The 16,766-nt window shown below is 51.0% G+C and overlaps 1 protein-coding gene across 6 annotated transcripts in view; it reads left to right on the top strand.

The window, feature by feature from the left end:
- The window catches only part of EPB41L4B (erythrocyte membrane protein band 4.1 like 4B), a 123,650-nt gene that overhangs the window by 52,085 nt on the left and 54,799 nt on the right, over positions 1-16,766 (top strand). For all 6 annotated transcript variants that reach the window (XM_059411113.1, XM_059411116.1, XM_059411114.1 and 3 more), the window contains exons 7-14: positions 3,632-3,752; positions 4,767-4,854; positions 5,021-5,109; positions 5,404-5,473; positions 5,572-5,741; positions 7,609-7,718; positions 9,813-9,843; positions 13,317-13,350. In XM_059411113.1, coding sequence (XP_059267096.1) covers positions 3,632-3,752; positions 4,767-4,854; positions 5,021-5,109; positions 5,404-5,473; positions 5,572-5,741; positions 7,609-7,718; positions 9,813-9,843; positions 13,317-13,350 — 713 coding nt within the window. The remainder of the gene's footprint in view (positions 1-3,631; positions 3,753-4,766; positions 4,855-5,020; positions 5,110-5,403; positions 5,474-5,571; positions 5,742-7,608; positions 7,719-9,812; positions 9,844-13,316; positions 13,351-16,766) is intronic.

A 16,766-nucleotide genomic window follows, 5' to 3' on the forward strand; every position in this document is an offset into this window, starting at 1 on the left:
CTAATGGGGGCTCGCATATAGCAGGTGCTCAATAAATATAGAAGGAATCAAATGGAGTGGGAGAGGCCCTTCAAAGACTGTGGCTGAAGGGGGAGCTTGCCCCTGAGGTCTGAAAGCACGGATGGTAGAGATGACAATATTATCCTCTGTGAATGTCTGTGCTAAATACAATGCTGCGTGCTTCATGTCCACGTTTCCTGATATAGCAGTCATTATGGTGAGTGCTTGGGGGACATGGCAATCTGCTCTCCATTCTGGCCAGGTATAATATCACCAGTTGGCCAAGTAGTATCCACGCTAGAGTTTCTGAATCTTCAGGAGTTTCTGCCGTCAGAGTTGGTGGCTCAGCAGTAGATGTCAGAGTGTGGTTAACGGGACGAAGTCACATCCCTGTCCGACCCGGGGCCATCATTCATGGGTCCAGAACCATGAGCGTGCCAGGCACATACATTCTCATCTTCCCCTCCCCTCCACTCTCCCTCACTTCCTGCCATGGGATGAAGTCATCGTCACACTCCCAAAGTCCAGCTTTGGTAGGACCACTTGCTGCACTTCAGAGCTGGGGCAGGCGTGAATGAGGTCGCTGTCTGTGAGCCTTTCTCGGGGAGATGACCCATTTGAGTTGGAACCACAACCGAGTGTCATTTAAGATACAGTCATTGTTTCCCATATGAATGAAGAAGGCTGAAGGCTTAGACACACAAGTCGGGGAGGTCTTGTTACGTTGTCCCTCTGAGGCCTCTTTTCCCCACATCCCATTGGGAGGTGCCACAGCCTGCTTTCCAGTTCGACCCTGTGGAGCCAGTCTGCCTCAGGTCATCAAGGTTACTGGAGCTTGTCTGGCTTTGCATAAAATGGAGGGTGTGTTTTCCTCACTTGCTTGAGCCTTGCAGACATGTCTTGCTGTGGTTGTCCTCGAATGGATGGTGTTCTGGAGGGGCAGACGCAGTGGCCCTGAGTGAAGGCTACGCTCTTTTGGGGACCAAGTTGACGGTAGATTTGAAAGTTACTGGGACATCTGAATGGCTCAGTCAGTTAAGCATCTGCGTTCAGCTCAGGTCATGATCTCAGGGTCCTGGGATCAAGTCCCGCATCGGGCTCTTTGCTCAGCAGGGAGCCTACTTCTCTCTCTCTCTCTCTCTCTCTCTCTCAGCCACTCTCCCTGCTTGTGTTCTCCCTTTCTCTCTCTCTGACAAATAAATAAATAAAAGCTTAAAAAAAAAAAAAAAAGAAAGAAAGTGAATTCAGGCAGAAAGAAAGAGTGGGGGCATTGGGCCGTCGTCGGCTGTGCGTCCCCTGATCTTCTTTTGCCCTTGCAGCAGTTCCCAATTTTACAGGCGGGGCATCAGAAGTGGCGAGCAGTTAAGTGGCTCGCCCGGGTGGCACAGAGACAGTGGACGGTAAAGGACGGATTCGGGCCCTTCTGTGTCTGAGCTGTTTCCACCCTACCCCACTCACCCCCACCCCACCAGGACCCTGGCTGCAGAGCTCACAGACAGTGAGTGTCATTTGGCCGGCAGATTCTCAGAAGGCGGGCGTGCTGTCTCAGCGTACGTGTACTAGGCGTCGCTCCTCCTGGTTCTCGCCCAGCAACAGTGAGGAGGGACCCGGGCCCCCTTGCCCGGTCTCAGGAAAACCTTACCATTGTCTGGCTTCTTCCTGCTGTGCTTGATGATGTCAGTGGTGTCGCTGAGACGTCACTCAACCCAGGGTTCTGTTGCCCCCCTTCGGCCCGTGGGTGCAGGGAAAGCGTGGTTCATAGGAAGGGGAGCTCTGCCCACACTGCCCCGCTAGCCTCACCAGCCCCCTAGTTTCAGGGTGAGCACTTGGTCAGAGGTCAGTGTTGGCCTGGGGAGCCCAGCCCTCCCCTTCGCTGGGTGCGTTATTTCCAGAGCAGAATCCTCATTTGTGACTTTGCTTGAGGTACCGAGTAGCTGCACACCCTGCCCCAGCCCACCCTGGTGATTTTAGGGGGCTGTCCGCCCAGAGCCGCAAATGAGGGTGAGGAGACGTTCACCAGGTCCCCTCCCCGTGTCAGGCAGCGTCCCATCCAGCCCTCCCACGTCCCCTCTGAGCGTGGTATTCCTGCGTCTGTGTGGACAGAAAAGGCTCAGCCCTTCTGCAAGCCCATTGGGTCCCTCCGGAAAAGTGGGCTCTCGGGATGGAAAGGCTGCTGGGGACTTAGTGAGGGCTGTGACTGGAGGGGTTCAGACGGTCTGGCTGTGTGCTGACTCCTCAGTTGGTGGGATCTGTTGTGTTGAGCCGGGCTTCTCAAGGTGTGTGCCCTGGTCAGCTGCATCGGCATAACCTGGGAACTTGCTAGAAATGCACATTCTCAGGCTTCATCCAGCCCTATGGTATCAGAATCTTGGCAGATGGGTTTCAACAATGTGTGTTTTAGGGGTACCTGGGTGGCTCAGTGGGTTAAAGCCTCTGCCTTTGGCTCAGGTCATGATCTCAGGGTCCTGAGATCGAGCCCCGCTTCGGGCTCTCTGCTCAGCAGGGAGCCTGCTTCTCCCTCTCTCTCTCTGCCTGCCTCTCTGCCTGCTTGGGATCTCTGTCTGTCAAATAAATAAATAAAAATCTTTTAAAAAACAATGTGTGTTTAAGCGAGCCCTCTGCGTGATCCTGACGCACATGCAAGTTCAAAGGCCAGGGGTGCAGATCCGTGCTTTCCAAAGTAACCTGTGATCCCATCACCTGGGCTTCTGGTGAAAAGGCAGCTTTGACATCAGTAGTTCTGGACTGGAGCCTGAGACTGGGCATTAGAAGCAAACTCCCGGGTGATGCGGACCCTGTGCATAGTAGCGGGATGTTAGAGAAACTTCTGGAAGATTCCTTTCCATCCTGGGGTCCGCCCCCTGAGCTGCAGGGGTGGGGTCCAGGCTGGGGAGAGTGGATCTTCTCATTCCTGTCTTGGAGGCCTGGGGCCCCCTGTGTCCTCAGGCCCTCCATCCTGTGGGGTACTTGGCGAGAGCAACTAGTGTGCAGGGCGCCCCGGGCTCTCTGTTGGGACTGCTCACGTGGCTGTTCCCCGTCTGCGCTGGTTCTGGCTGACTTGCCGCAGTTGCTCCTGCAGCCTTGTCACCCCCTCCCTTCCTCCTCCCCTCCGCCCTCCTCCCCTCTCTCTCCCGGCTTATTTTCCCCCAGATTCTACATGTACTGAATGCTTGATTGGTCCTCTCCAGCACTGCGGGCTCGGGAGTGCTGCTCGGACCCACCCTTCGCGAGAGCCTGCCGAAATGGATGTTTCCGAGCAGGTCCTCGTTCCCTGCAGTTGCCTTTTATTGCAGATTTGGGCTCTACCACCTCACGGGGGAAACATAATCTGGGCCTCCTTGGGTAGGAGAAGCAGGCGAGAGAGAGAGAGAGACACACACACAGTCATAACTGAGATAATGGTGTTTTGACCAGTGGGGGAGGCACGAGGATGATTCTTGGGGATTCTGGATGTACGTTTGGGCACCAGGTGGGAGTTCAGCCCTCCTGAAAGGAGGGGGGTCCTCCACATGGGGGTACCTATGCTTTATTACAATTGTGCAAACTGCCTCTGGACCTGGTTGCAGCAATCACCGAAAGCATTCACTGTCTCCTGTTTTGTTTTTTTTTTCCCCTTTTATGAACCTCGCAGCGGAGCTGGGGGAGTGCGAGCTTCCAGAACACACACCAGAGCTTGTGTCTGAGTTTCGGTTCATTCCAAATCAGACAGAAGCGATGGAATTTGATATCTTCCAGAGATGGAAAGAGTGCAGGTACCATCTCGCATTCTCGTGTGTTTCTTTCGTGATCTATAAGTGTGTGTCGGACTCGGATGTGGCAGCACAGTTGCTCTGGTTGAAGACTATAAAACTGTAGCTCCAGCTTTCCACTTCTTGCCCGTGGCTCTCAGTCCCATGTTTCCAAAGCCTCCCTCCCCCACCACGACACCTGTCTTTCCTGAGATAGTGAGATACACAGGCAGGACAGAACCACACTCCCGCTGCTCTCTGAATTACAGAGCCTGGTCCCGACTGGCTTGTTCTAGCGGGGGACCCCGCTGCTCACCTGGCCTCCTAGAGGGAGCAAGGAGGCTCGGTCTCCGAGTCTTCCTCCACACCTGGGTCTCTGTCTGTGGCCTGTATTTGAGACCACGTGTTGTAGAGCGTTATATTTCAGGACATGCGATGCCACAGCTAGATCCAGCCTTCTCTTCCCTCCTTCTCCCTGGGGTCTCCCTAGCAGACAGTTTCATGCCTTTCTGCCCTCCCAGCCCACCTTCCCAGACTCCGCCTCCTCTGAGTCAGTCGTGGACTTAGAAATGGAGCCTAGTTTCCTCCTATCCTTCCGTCCTTCAAAGGGGCCTCATGACCTTTTTTTTGAAACTGGAAGGTGATGCTAGCCCACTCTCATACCAGGTCAGAACGGCAGAGGAAGGTGTGGCTGTGGCATCGCGGTGTCACGCCCCACATGTGCGCGTCCCCCCCCGCCCCCCCACTGTCCTCTCTGTAGCCAGTGGTGCAGCTCTCTGGCCTTTTTACCTGGCGTGGACACAGCCACGTCCATGCACAAAAATCGTCGCCTTCTGTGCTCACATTATAAGCGCTGCTATCTGTCCTCTTTCTAGTCAGAGAGCAGTCTGTCCATGGAGGCCTTTTCCTGTTCACCCGGATTGGTGTCCCTTGTTCTTCTAATTGCTGCCAAGCATCCCAGTGTGGCTGTGCCCCTCAGAATCCCGTCGGGGGGGTTACGAGCCACAGTTTACATGTGTTTCCATTGGTTTTTCTAAGGGGAAAGAGCCCTGCCCAGGCGGAGCTGTCCTATCTGAATAAAGCGAAGTGGCTGGAAATGTATGGGGTAGACATGCACGTTGTCAGGGTAAGAACTGTGTGGGTTAAGTCTGGGGGTCTCTTGGGGTGCGCTGCGACTGGGCCACGTGTGAACAGTGTGCCGGCAAAGTAATGTGGCGAGGAAACTGTTTTGCATTCTGCTCTGTGACGACCTGTTAGAACCCTGTACCGATTGTCACTTCGTTTATTTGTAGGGAAGAGATGGCTGTGAATATTCTCTTGGACTGACCCCGACAGGCATATTAATCTTTGAAGGAGCTAACAAAATAGGCTTATTCTTTTGGTAATTTAGTTTTGTCTAATCTTAAAAATGTCTTTTCCTATTTTGTGGTGGAATTCTCTGTGGATGATCATTGAGGGATATTGGCAACACCCAGACGTGCTTTAAAAACACACCGTACTCTTGCCTACGCGGGTGTTTGGCAGTGGCCGTGAGAGTTCTGGGTAAATAAATCACTTGAATGAATGAATGATTTCTTGAGCAAATCAAAGCTTAAAAAACGTAGAAAGGAAACTGCTGTTTGTGTAGATCACCTTCCTGCCGATTGTGCTTTTAAAATGTTTTCTCTCTGACCAGGCCTAAAATTACCAAAATGGATTTTAAAAAGAGCAAATTGACGCTGGTGGTGGTGGAGGACGATGACCAGGTAAGGCTTGCCCGTGGTCCTCCGCCCTCGCCACAGACCCTGCCCGGCTGAGGTCACGGGCGCGCACCGATCGCGGCACCGTGTGCTTCGCCTCGCAGGGCCGGGAGCAGGAGCACACGTTCGTGTTCCGGCTGGACAGCGCCCGGACCTGCAAGCACCTCTGGAAATGCGCCGTGGAGCATCACTCCTTCTTCCGCCTGCGCACGCCCGGGAACAGCAAATCCAACAGATCAGACTTCATCCGGCTGGGGTCCCGCTTCAGATTCAGGTGGGCACCGGCCTCCGCCGCCTGGACACACCCTTCCGAAGGAGGGGCCTGGGGCGTGTCTCCTGAATGGAGCCAAGTGTGGGTGTGTGTCCGAAGGCTTGAGTCGGACATCCCTGCTTCTTTCTTGAGATCTGACCTTCCGTCCCTGAACTCTTTTTAAGTTTTTATGTATTTATTTGAAAGAGAGAGAATGAGACAGAGAGCATGGGGTTGGGGGTGGGGGGTGGGCAGAGGGCGAAGCTAACTCCCGGCTGAGCAGGCAGCCCAGTGCAGGACTTGATCCATCCCAGGACCCCAGCATCATGACCTGAGCCACAGACAGTTGCCTCCGTGAAGTTCTTTAAGCCTCCATGTTCTCATGGATAAAATGGGGCAAATACCAAAATTGTTATTTGCTGACATGTAGCTGGAAATGTGCAGTAGACACTAGCCACATGTGGCCATTAAGAGTATTATTAAATGAATTTTTTTAAAAAGTAATTTGGGTGGGAGAGCACTTGTGGTGCTAACTGGGGAGGGATAGAGAGAGGGCACCCCCAAGAGCAGCTCCATCTCATGACCAATGGGATCATGGCCTGAGCCGAAATCAAGAGTTGGATGCTCAACTGACCAAGCCACTCCAGCACCCCAAGACTAATATTAAATAAATATTTGAATTAAATTGTTATTTAAATTAAATAAATTAAGAAATTTGGTGATGATTAGAATGAGAGCAGATGTCCACATGTGTGCAAGTGACCCAGGATGGGCTCAGTAAATATATGAATCTGAGAAGACCCCAAAAACATGAAGAATTTCATTTTCCCCGTATTTTTACTTATGAATGTAAGACCATGTCTTTCAAATAACATAAACATTCCTTGGGGACTTATTAAAAATGAGGATTTATGAACTCATCCGAGACCCTTGTAATCAGAATTGATGGGGTGTGCGCACATACGCGTTCATGAGTAAGGCCTGGGAATGTGCATTTTAAATGACCTCCCCAAGGTTGGTTTCCAAGGCTCGTTTACAGATCTGAGAACCACTGTTATACACTCTAAAACTTCACCTGGTTTCATAACCTCTACCCACACAAGGCATGTCCTTGAACTCTTGAATATGCCAAAAAATGTGCTCATCTCAGATTTATGTACTGTGCAAGGAAGTGGCTGTTGGGCTGGCTGCCAAGGTGGGTTTTTCCATCCTGGGAGGAAACTCCCCCAGGATTTGGCCAGACCAGGCTCCTTCTGCTCCTTGAAGAGAACTGAGAAAGGAAGGGAAGGTCGGAGACAAGGATGGCCCTTGGAGGCACTCTGAGTAGGAGACAAGTGACCCCTTCTGTGTGAGAAATCCTCAGCCGAGCGTGACTGGGATACAGCCGCTCAGATAGAAACAGCGCACGTCCTGGAAACAGCAGCGAGGCCACACGGTGGTTGAAACCCAGAAGGCCTTGGTGAAAGAAGTCCTGTTTCCCTTGGCAGAGTAAGGAGGGCCAAGGTTGACTTAAGTGGTCATTGATTACGGCGTTTTAGAGGAGGTAAATGTCTGCGTAATGTGTTGTGAAAGGTTATTTTATTTGTGGATCATTGTTCTCTCTCAGTCGGATGTTCCGAGTACTTGGACCTGCTCTGTCTATGGAGTCAAGGGGCTGGTACCTAAATTGCAGGCTTTTGTCTTTCGGTGGAAATATCTGCCCCTATAATACAGCCTGCGTTTGGCAGAGATTTTATTTCCAAATGCAAGGCTAAATTTAGTACGTGTCTTCACCAAAGGAGTTCACGATAAGTTGAAATTTACATTGGAGCTCTTGAAAATAGAAGTGTGCTTCCAAATATGTATAATGTACTGATATTCTGATATATGCAATGAAATATTTACCTTCCAGCGGGCGGACAGAGTATCAAGCCACACATGGCTCCAGGTTACGAAGAACCAGCACCTTCGAGCGGAAGCCTAGTAAACGCTATCCATCCCGGAGACATTCAACGTTCAAAGGTGGGGTGTTGTTCATTCTGCCTGGAATTTTACCTTAAAGTTGAGTGGGTTAAGCCCCAAAGAGCTTGGTAAAGCCATTCTTAAAGGAACTCTCTGCCGTTCTGCTCTGTCATTCTGAAGCTTTTGACAAAATCCCAATGGGAAGGATTCTCTGGAGGGGCATCAGGTCACTTTTCCTGTCCACTGTCTTTAGTTTTTCCCATTAGATGTGTTCATTTTCTTGTCCCTCTTTTTCTTACTTCTTTCCTTGTACCTCTTTGCTTCTGCTGAGCCCGGGACCTTAGGAATATCATAGGTTACCACGTTTCTTGCCCATGAAAGATGATCCTCGGTCTTGGAGGGAAAACAGTCCCTTCTCTCCTCCATCTCACAATTTCAAATGGGGACGTTAGTCTCACGCTAACCAGAATTCTGTCCACATGTAAGAGCAGATCCAGAACTTTAAATCTCCGACTCAGGTCTCATAGTGCATCCGAACACACCCTGCCCTTGAATTTAGCCTGCCCCTCCTCCTCTCGCCAGAACTCCCTGAGCCTTATCTGTCCATTACTACTGTGGCCTCACGACTGTCTGAGGATGGATGCCCCATACGGGACCAGTCTACGGCCATACCACCCTGAACGCGCCCAATCTCGTCTGATCTCGGAAGCTAAGCAGGGTCGGGCCTGGTTAGTACTTGGATGGGAGACCGATACGGGACCAGTCAGTGAGTGAGCAAGCAGCTTGTTTAAATCGGGCCTCCACATCCCACCTCCTAGCTCTCCTTCTGTGCTTAATTATTCCTCCCTTCAGGACACTTAGTTTAGCATTGAATTGTGGGCTCTTCCATGGCATGGCCTCTGTACTCCAACCCCCCAGGCCCTCTCCTGCATATATATATCACTTACTCCTAGTGGCCATTCCGTAGGTTTTTCTCATATAACTCAGGACTTAGCGAGCCTTTGTGGGACCCGCATCTATACTTACCCCTGTTCTAGAATCTAACCTTGTGTTCACCACTGTTTCCTGCCTTTTTGAACCAATGGTGCAATACCATGGTAGCCAGAAGCTCTCTAAAGTCATTCTTGGCTGCTTTAGTAAAGACAGAATGTCCAGAGCCCAGGAAATGGGACCTCACCTTCAAGAAGGACCAGAGAGTGAGAGGATAGGGGTGGGTCCCCGGAGAAGGGTGACAATGGTTGAAGGTGACTGACTGCAGGAATTGGGAGTGACAAGTGATGCGTTGAAGAGAGGAGAAGGGGTGTGTTGCCTCCCTGTCAAGGCTTATGCCTGCTTCAGTCCACTGGGTCAACGTTGTCCAAAACTACTCCAAAAAAAGAATGAACTTCCTTATGGTGTTATCCAAAGATAGAGCCATCTCAAGACCATGCTGAGCTCCCAGGCCCTGGAGGCATGTGCAGACAGAAAGGGAAAAACCCCTGGCATAGCCACTGCAGAGGGAGGAAGTTGCCTTTGACTTGACCTTTGACCCCGTGGGTGGCTTTGGGGCTCTTCCAGACCACAGGTTCTCTGATTCTCCTCTACTTTCCTTCCCAGTCTCTGCCCTCTTTTCCCTCTTGTTTTACTGGTGTTCTCTCCAGCCGGAGTTCTGGCATCTCTGTGAAGCTTTCAATGATTTTCCACGCTGCATCCTTTCAAAAGCAAGTGGAGTCCAGATAAAGGCGCTAACTCTGTCCGCGGTCCCTTCCGCAGATGCGCATGCCTGCTCCAGCCAGTCTGTCCTGAGCTTCCCAGTGCAGTCAGGCTCGTAGTCCAACCTTCCTCATCCCCTTTTGCTGTCTTTGACTCTGTGCACCTCTGTCTCTGTGTCAAGACTGTGAGCTCCTTGACAGTGAGAACCGTCTCTGATCTCTGCATCTGAGAGCACCGGGCCCTGGGAACGTGCTCAGCAAGCCCTGGGTGAATCGGAGGGCTTGGCCCAGGGGAAAGGAGACTTTTCCTCCAGAAAGGAGAAGTCGCCAAGGTGAAGATTTTGCCTCCTGGGATCAGGACCCCTCTGAAATCCCAGAACTGTCCCCCCTGGTCCTTGTCCTTGCGTGGTAAACGGTGACCCCGCTCTCTGAGATGACACACCTTTTTGTTTTTCCTTTAAAGCAACCAACCCGGTGATAGCAGCTCAGTTCTGGTAAGTTCCCCCCAGACTCTGGGGTCCGGCTCTTCTAATCATTGTCTTTATTTGCAATGTTGACGTTTTCCTTAGCACGGTTAAACCCCAGAGTGAGTCACCTGATGATCTTTCCCCTATTTTTTTCTGCCCGGCTATACCATCCTCCTGGTTTTCAGTAAGTACACAATAGAATGTTCCAAGACAGGGTTTTGTTTTGTTTTGATTTTTTAAACACAGCTGCTTTGTTTGCATAGCTCTGGGCTTGGCTTATGACAGCGGTGGGCGATAAAGGTGAGAGGAAGGTGTGCAGCGCACCCGTGCGGAGGGCACTGCACGCAGGGTCGAGAAGAAAGGCCGCGCCCTTAAGCAAAAGCTTCACGAGAGCGCAGGTGGGATCTGCTCAGTGACGCACAGGCTTTACAGACGTACAACACAGAAGCCCTTTACTAAACACCTTTATCGAATGTCATGGGGACAGAAGAATACAAGGTGGAAACCCCAGCCCAGGTGTGAGCAGCTTTTCCTGTAAAGAGCCAGAGAGTAAACACCGCGGACCTTGGAGGCCATGCTGTCTCTTTCACGATGGCTCAGCTCTGTCGCTGGCACACACAAGCCGCCGTAGATGGCGTGTAAATGAAAGAGCACAGCTGTGTTCCAATAAAACTTTCCTCATAAATGCAGGTGGGCCAGGCTTGGCCCTTGGGGTGGGATTTGCCGACCCCTTCCCCAGCATGGAGGCTCTTGATCCTTGCTGTACATGGGATCTCCCGGTGAGCCTTGAAAGCTCCCCTCTGCCGGGCCACTCCCCAGGCTAATGGCATCCATCAGGGAGAGGGGGACCGAGGCATCTGGTTTTTTAAGCTCCTAGGTGATTCTGGTGTGTGGCCCAGGTGAGAAGCCCCATCCCACCTTGCATGGACCTCTTGTTCGATCTCAGAAACAGCTGTTTGCACATGTGGGCTCTGACTGAGAGTCACAGGCTGTAATTGTTTGGGCCTGGTGTCCAAGCTCCAGCCACTGGGAGCCCAGTTTCGTTAGCTCCTGGGTGTTGCCAGGCACAGGGCTCAGGCTGCTGGGGAGATTTTGGAGATGAGCACAGCTTGACTATGGCAGGTGTTCCGGAGAGGGGGCTGGGCCTGGCATGGCCTGGTTGGGGAGGGAAGTGGGAACCCAGGCCCTGGTGGGTGATGAGGATGCAGGCCATGGGACCAGGAGGTCTCCCGCCTCGTCCCGCAGCCTTGCTTTCATCCAGCTCTGGGACCTTCGGCCTTCCTCCTGGGCCACCTTTTTTTTTTTTTTTTCCATGGAAAACAAGGAGGTTGAGCTAGATCAGTGTTGGTCTGCACTTTCTTAGCCTCTGCTTTCCCCCCCCCGAAAGAATGCTGACCTGGGAGCCCAGCGTCAAGTGCAAACAAAAGTAGAGCTGCCCTGGGTGAAGCCAGGCAGGGAGGAGGGGGCCGGTGTCTGCCTGTTCATCTGCCCCCTCCCCACCAAGCAGCCCCAAGACATCTGGCAGGGCCCCAGGGTGCTAGAGAACACGACCAGCCCCGTATCACACAGCTGGGAACTTGGCCTTCTGTCTCTGATTTGAAGCTCTGCCCGCAGGTGGGGGACAAGCAGCTGACTCTTGGGTCTGGGTTCATGTCTCAGCACCTAGAGAAGGATCTCCAGGTTCCTGTTGAACCGCTGGGCATCACACCCTGCCCACCCCCCTGAGGGAAGGAGGAGGTTGCAGGGTCTCTTCATGGCTTCCTTACAGGCCCGCCAGCACCCCCGTCACTAGAATCCCCGAGGCAGACAGCCTGCCCAGAGTCGCTATACCTTTCTGCACCGGTCAGCGTGTCTTTGAATTCTCAAGGGCTTCCAAGTTATGACATGTCTTTTCTTTGCTTCCTAGGGAAGTGATTGTTTTGTTTTTCCCTAATAAAATTATATTTTTCCTTTTAGCATCTAGTGGAAGTTATGTATATATTGGGAACCAAAACAAACTAAAAAAAAATGTCCACTAGAAAAGAAAACACACACACACAGTAAATATACCCTTTAGGAACAAATGAGCTAATGACCACTGTTTGCAGCTGTTTAATTGCTCCTCAGAGCCTGTGGGATCCCGGGGTGAGTAGGATTGCTGTGGGAGCCAGGGATGAAATTGTGCTCCGGGCTGCAGAGGTGATACCAGAAAAATAGCACCTTGCCGAACACTTACCCTTCCTGGTGAGATCTGGCTGGAGGTGAACCTGGCCCGTAGCCTGGCTCTATGCACCCGTCCTCTCGCAAAACTGGAACACAGAGCCATTTAGACCCCAAGCTAGACTCATAACAATGAACTGTTTCTCTCATTGTCGGAGAAGCAATAAACACTTGATTTCAGGTACACCGCCCTGGCACTGTGGCCCAGCGATGGTGCCACTCGTGGTTTTCCTGGCAGCAGCCAACCTTGCGGACAAAACATGTTGGCTGTGTTTTATGTGAAGCCAGCCTTCTCCGCCAGTATATGACATACGGAGAGAGATACAGATATACGTGTTTTTTTGGTTTTGGGGTTTTTTTTAACCAAAATAGTTATATGTCAGAGTCCATCAAACTAGACTCATGCATCAGGAGCCCAGAACCTTTTCTCAGACCCTCAGGGAGCCCACTTGGCTTTGTGGAAAGCACATGGGCTTTGGGCTGGAGCAGCTGTCCCTTCCAGCCCTGGCCCTGCCACGGACTAGCTGGCTGGCCCTGAGCAGGTTTCCTCACTCCTCTGTTAGGCAACCTTCCCTTTATCTGTAAGAAGAGGTGGTACCGGTTGTTGACCTCATAGCCTTGTCGTGTGGGTTAAATAGTAACGGATGGGAAGGTCCCAGTGCAGAGCCTTTTATGGAACGAGTGTTCCAGAGCGGTGGCCCTATCACAGCCCCGTTGATAGTGGGACCCACTGTGGTCGGAGCTTATGGGCGGCGGAGCTCTCCCTGCGGTTGGAGAACGCTTCGGATGGCCAACCAGCAATGCCAGTGCAGACCTGGGCTGGGAGCTAAAATTTGGTGATGTCACCGAAACAGGACATCACGAGCAGCATTCTGGAATATTGCCTTTGTGTTTCTGTGAGCTCAAAAGTGACAAAAAGGGGGCGCCTGGGTGGCCCAGTGGGTTGAGCCTCTGCCTTCGGCTCAGGTCATGATCTCAGGGTCCTGGGATCGAGCCCCACATCGGGCTCTCTGCTCAGCAGGGAGCCTGCTTTCTCCTCTCTCTCTCTCTCTCTGCCTGCCTCTCCACCTACTTGTGATCTCTCTCTGTCGGATGAATAAATGAAATCATTAAAAAAAAAAAAAGTGACAAGAAGAAATTGCTGTTTGGTTGCCTCATTTAAACAGCTATTATAAACCGAAGAAGGAATGGTGTTCAGGAAAGTTCCTAACAGTGTTAGATTTGTGAATGACCGTTAAATAAATCACAGATAATGCCGCTTTACAACCTGTTACATTACAGTTTTCCCTTCTTTTCTTTAGCTCTAAAACAAATCCCGAAGTCCATAATTATCAGGTAAGACACCGCTTTTGAAGATTTTCATTAATACTTGAAGTTTCAAAATCTTCTGCATTCAAGCAGTCATTATGCTTATAGCCAAATTTTGAAGAAACAATAAGAAAACATTTTTTTGGTTGGCGGGTGGGAGGGGGGTTGTTTTTGTTTTTCGAGAAAACAGTAAGAAGAGACCTTTCTTCCATGAACCCTGGTCCCTCTTGGTCATTTCAGCTGGCCCTCTTTTTTCTTAACATTTTCAGCTAGCGAACAGCAGGGACATATGTTCAAGTTTCTGGGTGGTCAGATACAACCTCTTAGGGGCACTCAAGCGAGGCCGTGTTTTGTCAGTGTGTTCTCGGCCTCAGGAACATGAGTCTCTTGAGATGTGCATCCGGGAAAGGATGTCTTAGTCACATGTTTGGGAGATGGTATGTCCTTCATTCCCCTTCTTGGATCTTACAGGGCCCATTTGGGTGTCAAAGGTACAGAGAAATTCTGCAAAAAAAGACTTTTTTTTAAGCTATTGTTTCCGTAAATCATTTGACTATTGAACAACCCCTCCCCCATTAAAAAAAAAACTGCCTCGCACTTCCCTCCCTACCTGTTTTTTGAACAGTATTGAGCATTGGTTTCTAGAACCTTCTTTGTAGAACAGTGTGGCAGGCCTGTTGAGCCTGCAGAAGGAGTACAGAGAGGTTTCCCTGGCTAGTGGTTCTGCTCTTCTACCGGGTAGCCAAGCAGGGCCCCCACACCCCTGCCTGCCCACCCACCCATGCCTGGGGGTGGCTCTTGCTGGCTATACATGGCTTTCTAAACCTGGCTCCAACCTGCTCTTCTACATTTGCTTCCTCCCCACTCCTCCCTCACTAGGTTCGTGCTAGGGGCAGCATCTGTGTCCTATGACCTCCTCGTTTGGGGCCATTTTTCTTGTGTTGGGTGGTTTCTGTCCAAGGGCACTTACTCTTCTGACACCAGTCTGGTTTTGAACGTCCTGAGTGAGAAGCTACTCCCATCAGGGGCTCATCTGGGAACATTATCTAGTTAGCATCTTTCTTGATCTTTTGTTACTGTAGATATTAATTCCTTAAAAGGGGGTGGGATCCCAATGTATGTGATCTGGACAAGGTCTTCAAAGTACATTTCAGAAGAATTTTGTGATATCATCTTCTGCTGTGATCTTCTGTGAAATCGTCTTCCCGACCTGCAGAACTTGGACATGACTTCTGACTTTGGGGAATAGCGTGTAGAAAGTGGTTTGAACCTGGTAGGGGAACAGCCAGACTTCCCGATCTCATTGCCTTCTTTAGGCCCTTGAATCTTCTCAGTCACAGGTTGGCTTTTTGGTCCGGAGGGATTTTCAGGTGCAAGGGGCTGGCTGTGGGGGAAGGGAAGAGCTGTGGATGGGTGGTCCCGGCTTGAAGGCACCAAAAAAAAAAAATGAAAACAAAGCAAAGCCTTGCCTGCCCAGAGTAAACTTGGAAACAGTTGTTCATTGAATTCCAGGCACAAAAACTGTTACCTAGACGTTCTCATAACATCTGTGGCAACCCCTGGTCTTCTACCCCCTTGCCAGTCTCAGAGGTTCTGTATTGCTCTGTCACGATTTGGGAGTGAAATGACCAGGAAGAGAACGTCCTGAGACGCGGGCTGGTGGGTCAGCGTCTGAGTGCTGAGAAGGGTTTTCAGGACAGTGGGCTTGCAGCGGCCCTCTTCCTGTGAGCTCAGCCAGCTGCCATGAAGATTGGATTGCTGTGGTTTTGATAAAGACACTGTTGGCGTTTCAGGAGGGACCGTTCTTCATTGTGGGACTGTCCTGAGACTTACAGGGTGTTTAGCTTCCCTCTTTCTCCCGGTTAGCTGAAGGTAATCCTGTCATCATCGTGACAAGCAGAAGTGCACATATATATTTCCAATTGTCCCCAGGGGGACAGAACTGCCCTGGTGGGAGCCATCTGGGTTAACATTAAAAAATGCTCCTTGACAGCTTTAGAGTGTGAATAAATTACCAAAGGAGACAAAGGAAGGTTTTGGAATATCCTTCCACGTCTTTATGGCTGAAGTACCCACCTGGCTCTGATGAGTCTGATTTGACTGTGTTTGAAGACAAGCACTAGAATGCGAGGTCCGTTTCTTTTCGAGATTATCCCTTCTGTTGAAGATCCAACTGGTGGAACCTCCTTTGGAGCCTGGCTGTGTGATCAAAACACTCAAAGCCTTCCAGCTTTGGGCAGACCATCTGAACTCCTTAAGTCTCTGTTTCCCGAGAGAGGGCTGCTTTCAGATTCGGCTCCTGAGATCTTTTCCCCACGTCCTTTTTCCTCTAGCATGTCTTTTTTGGGGGGCTGTCTGCCCCCTTCACTCATTGACCAATGCCTTTGAAGGAGAAAGGCCACTAGAAGGCAGAATTAGGCAGGGATAATAAGTGCTTTGGGTGGTTTGGTTTCTGAAAACAAAATGAACAGAATTACTGAGAACTTTTCACAGTACAGAACAGATTTGTGCTTACTAACCAAAACAGCACGGGAAGGAGAAGAAGGGAAGAAATAATTTGAAGAATAATGGTGGCAAGACAACAGTAACTTAAAAGTCAGGAGGGTCTAATGTGGCCCACGGAAAGTCTAGCCTTGAAAAGTCCCCGTGGCTTCCGGCCGTGCGTGGGGCCGCCGCCTTCTACAGGCCGGAGGTGGACAGACCGCCCCGCTGCCCAGCCAGGCCGCCTTGTCTTCACCTCTGTCCCTTTGTGAGTCACCAGTCTGGATCTATTTTCCCATCTTAGAGTGGACGAATTCCTTCCCTCCCTCCCTTCCATTTTTTCAGGATAATAAGTGCTTTGGGTGGTTTGGAGTTTGCTGTGGCGACCGGGTGAGGGGTGAGGGTTGGTACTGGGTTTTGGATTGTATTTTAAAAAGTTATTCTTGGGCGCCTGGGTGGCTCGGTGGGTTAAGCCTCTGCCTTTGGCTCGGGTCATGGTCCCGGGGTCCTGGGATCGAGCCCTGCATCGCTCTCTGCTCGCCGGGGAGCCTGCTTCCCCCTCTCTCTCTCTCTCTCTGCCTGCCTCTCTGCCTTCTTGTGATCTCTGTCAGATAAATAGATAAAAGTCTTTTAAAAATAAATAAATAAAAAGTTATTCTTGCTGCTTACACAAGGCAGAAAGTGACCGGCCATAGTCCTGTTGCCTTGGTGTCCCCGTCCAGTTCTCTTGCGTTTGCAGATGTCACTGTTACGCATGGTTGTTGTCATTCTCGGCAATGACAGAAATTGTCTCTGCACTTACCATTCTCCCCACATCTTGGGTGTCTTCCATCTGTTCCCTTGAGGGACATGGATAGTGCCTGTCCTGGACGCTCTAAGGGACCCTTTCCGGGCAGATGCCTTCCCCAGCCCCCCATCCTTTGTTTCGGGGGAAATGTGATCATCCTGGGAAGCCACCTCCT

Source organism: Mustela nigripes, chromosome 9 (assembly GCF_022355385.1).
Source record: "Mustela nigripes isolate SB6536 chromosome 9, MUSNIG.SB6536, whole genome shotgun sequence".
Taxonomy (NCBI): domain Eukaryota; kingdom Metazoa; phylum Chordata; class Mammalia; order Carnivora; family Mustelidae; genus Mustela; species Mustela nigripes.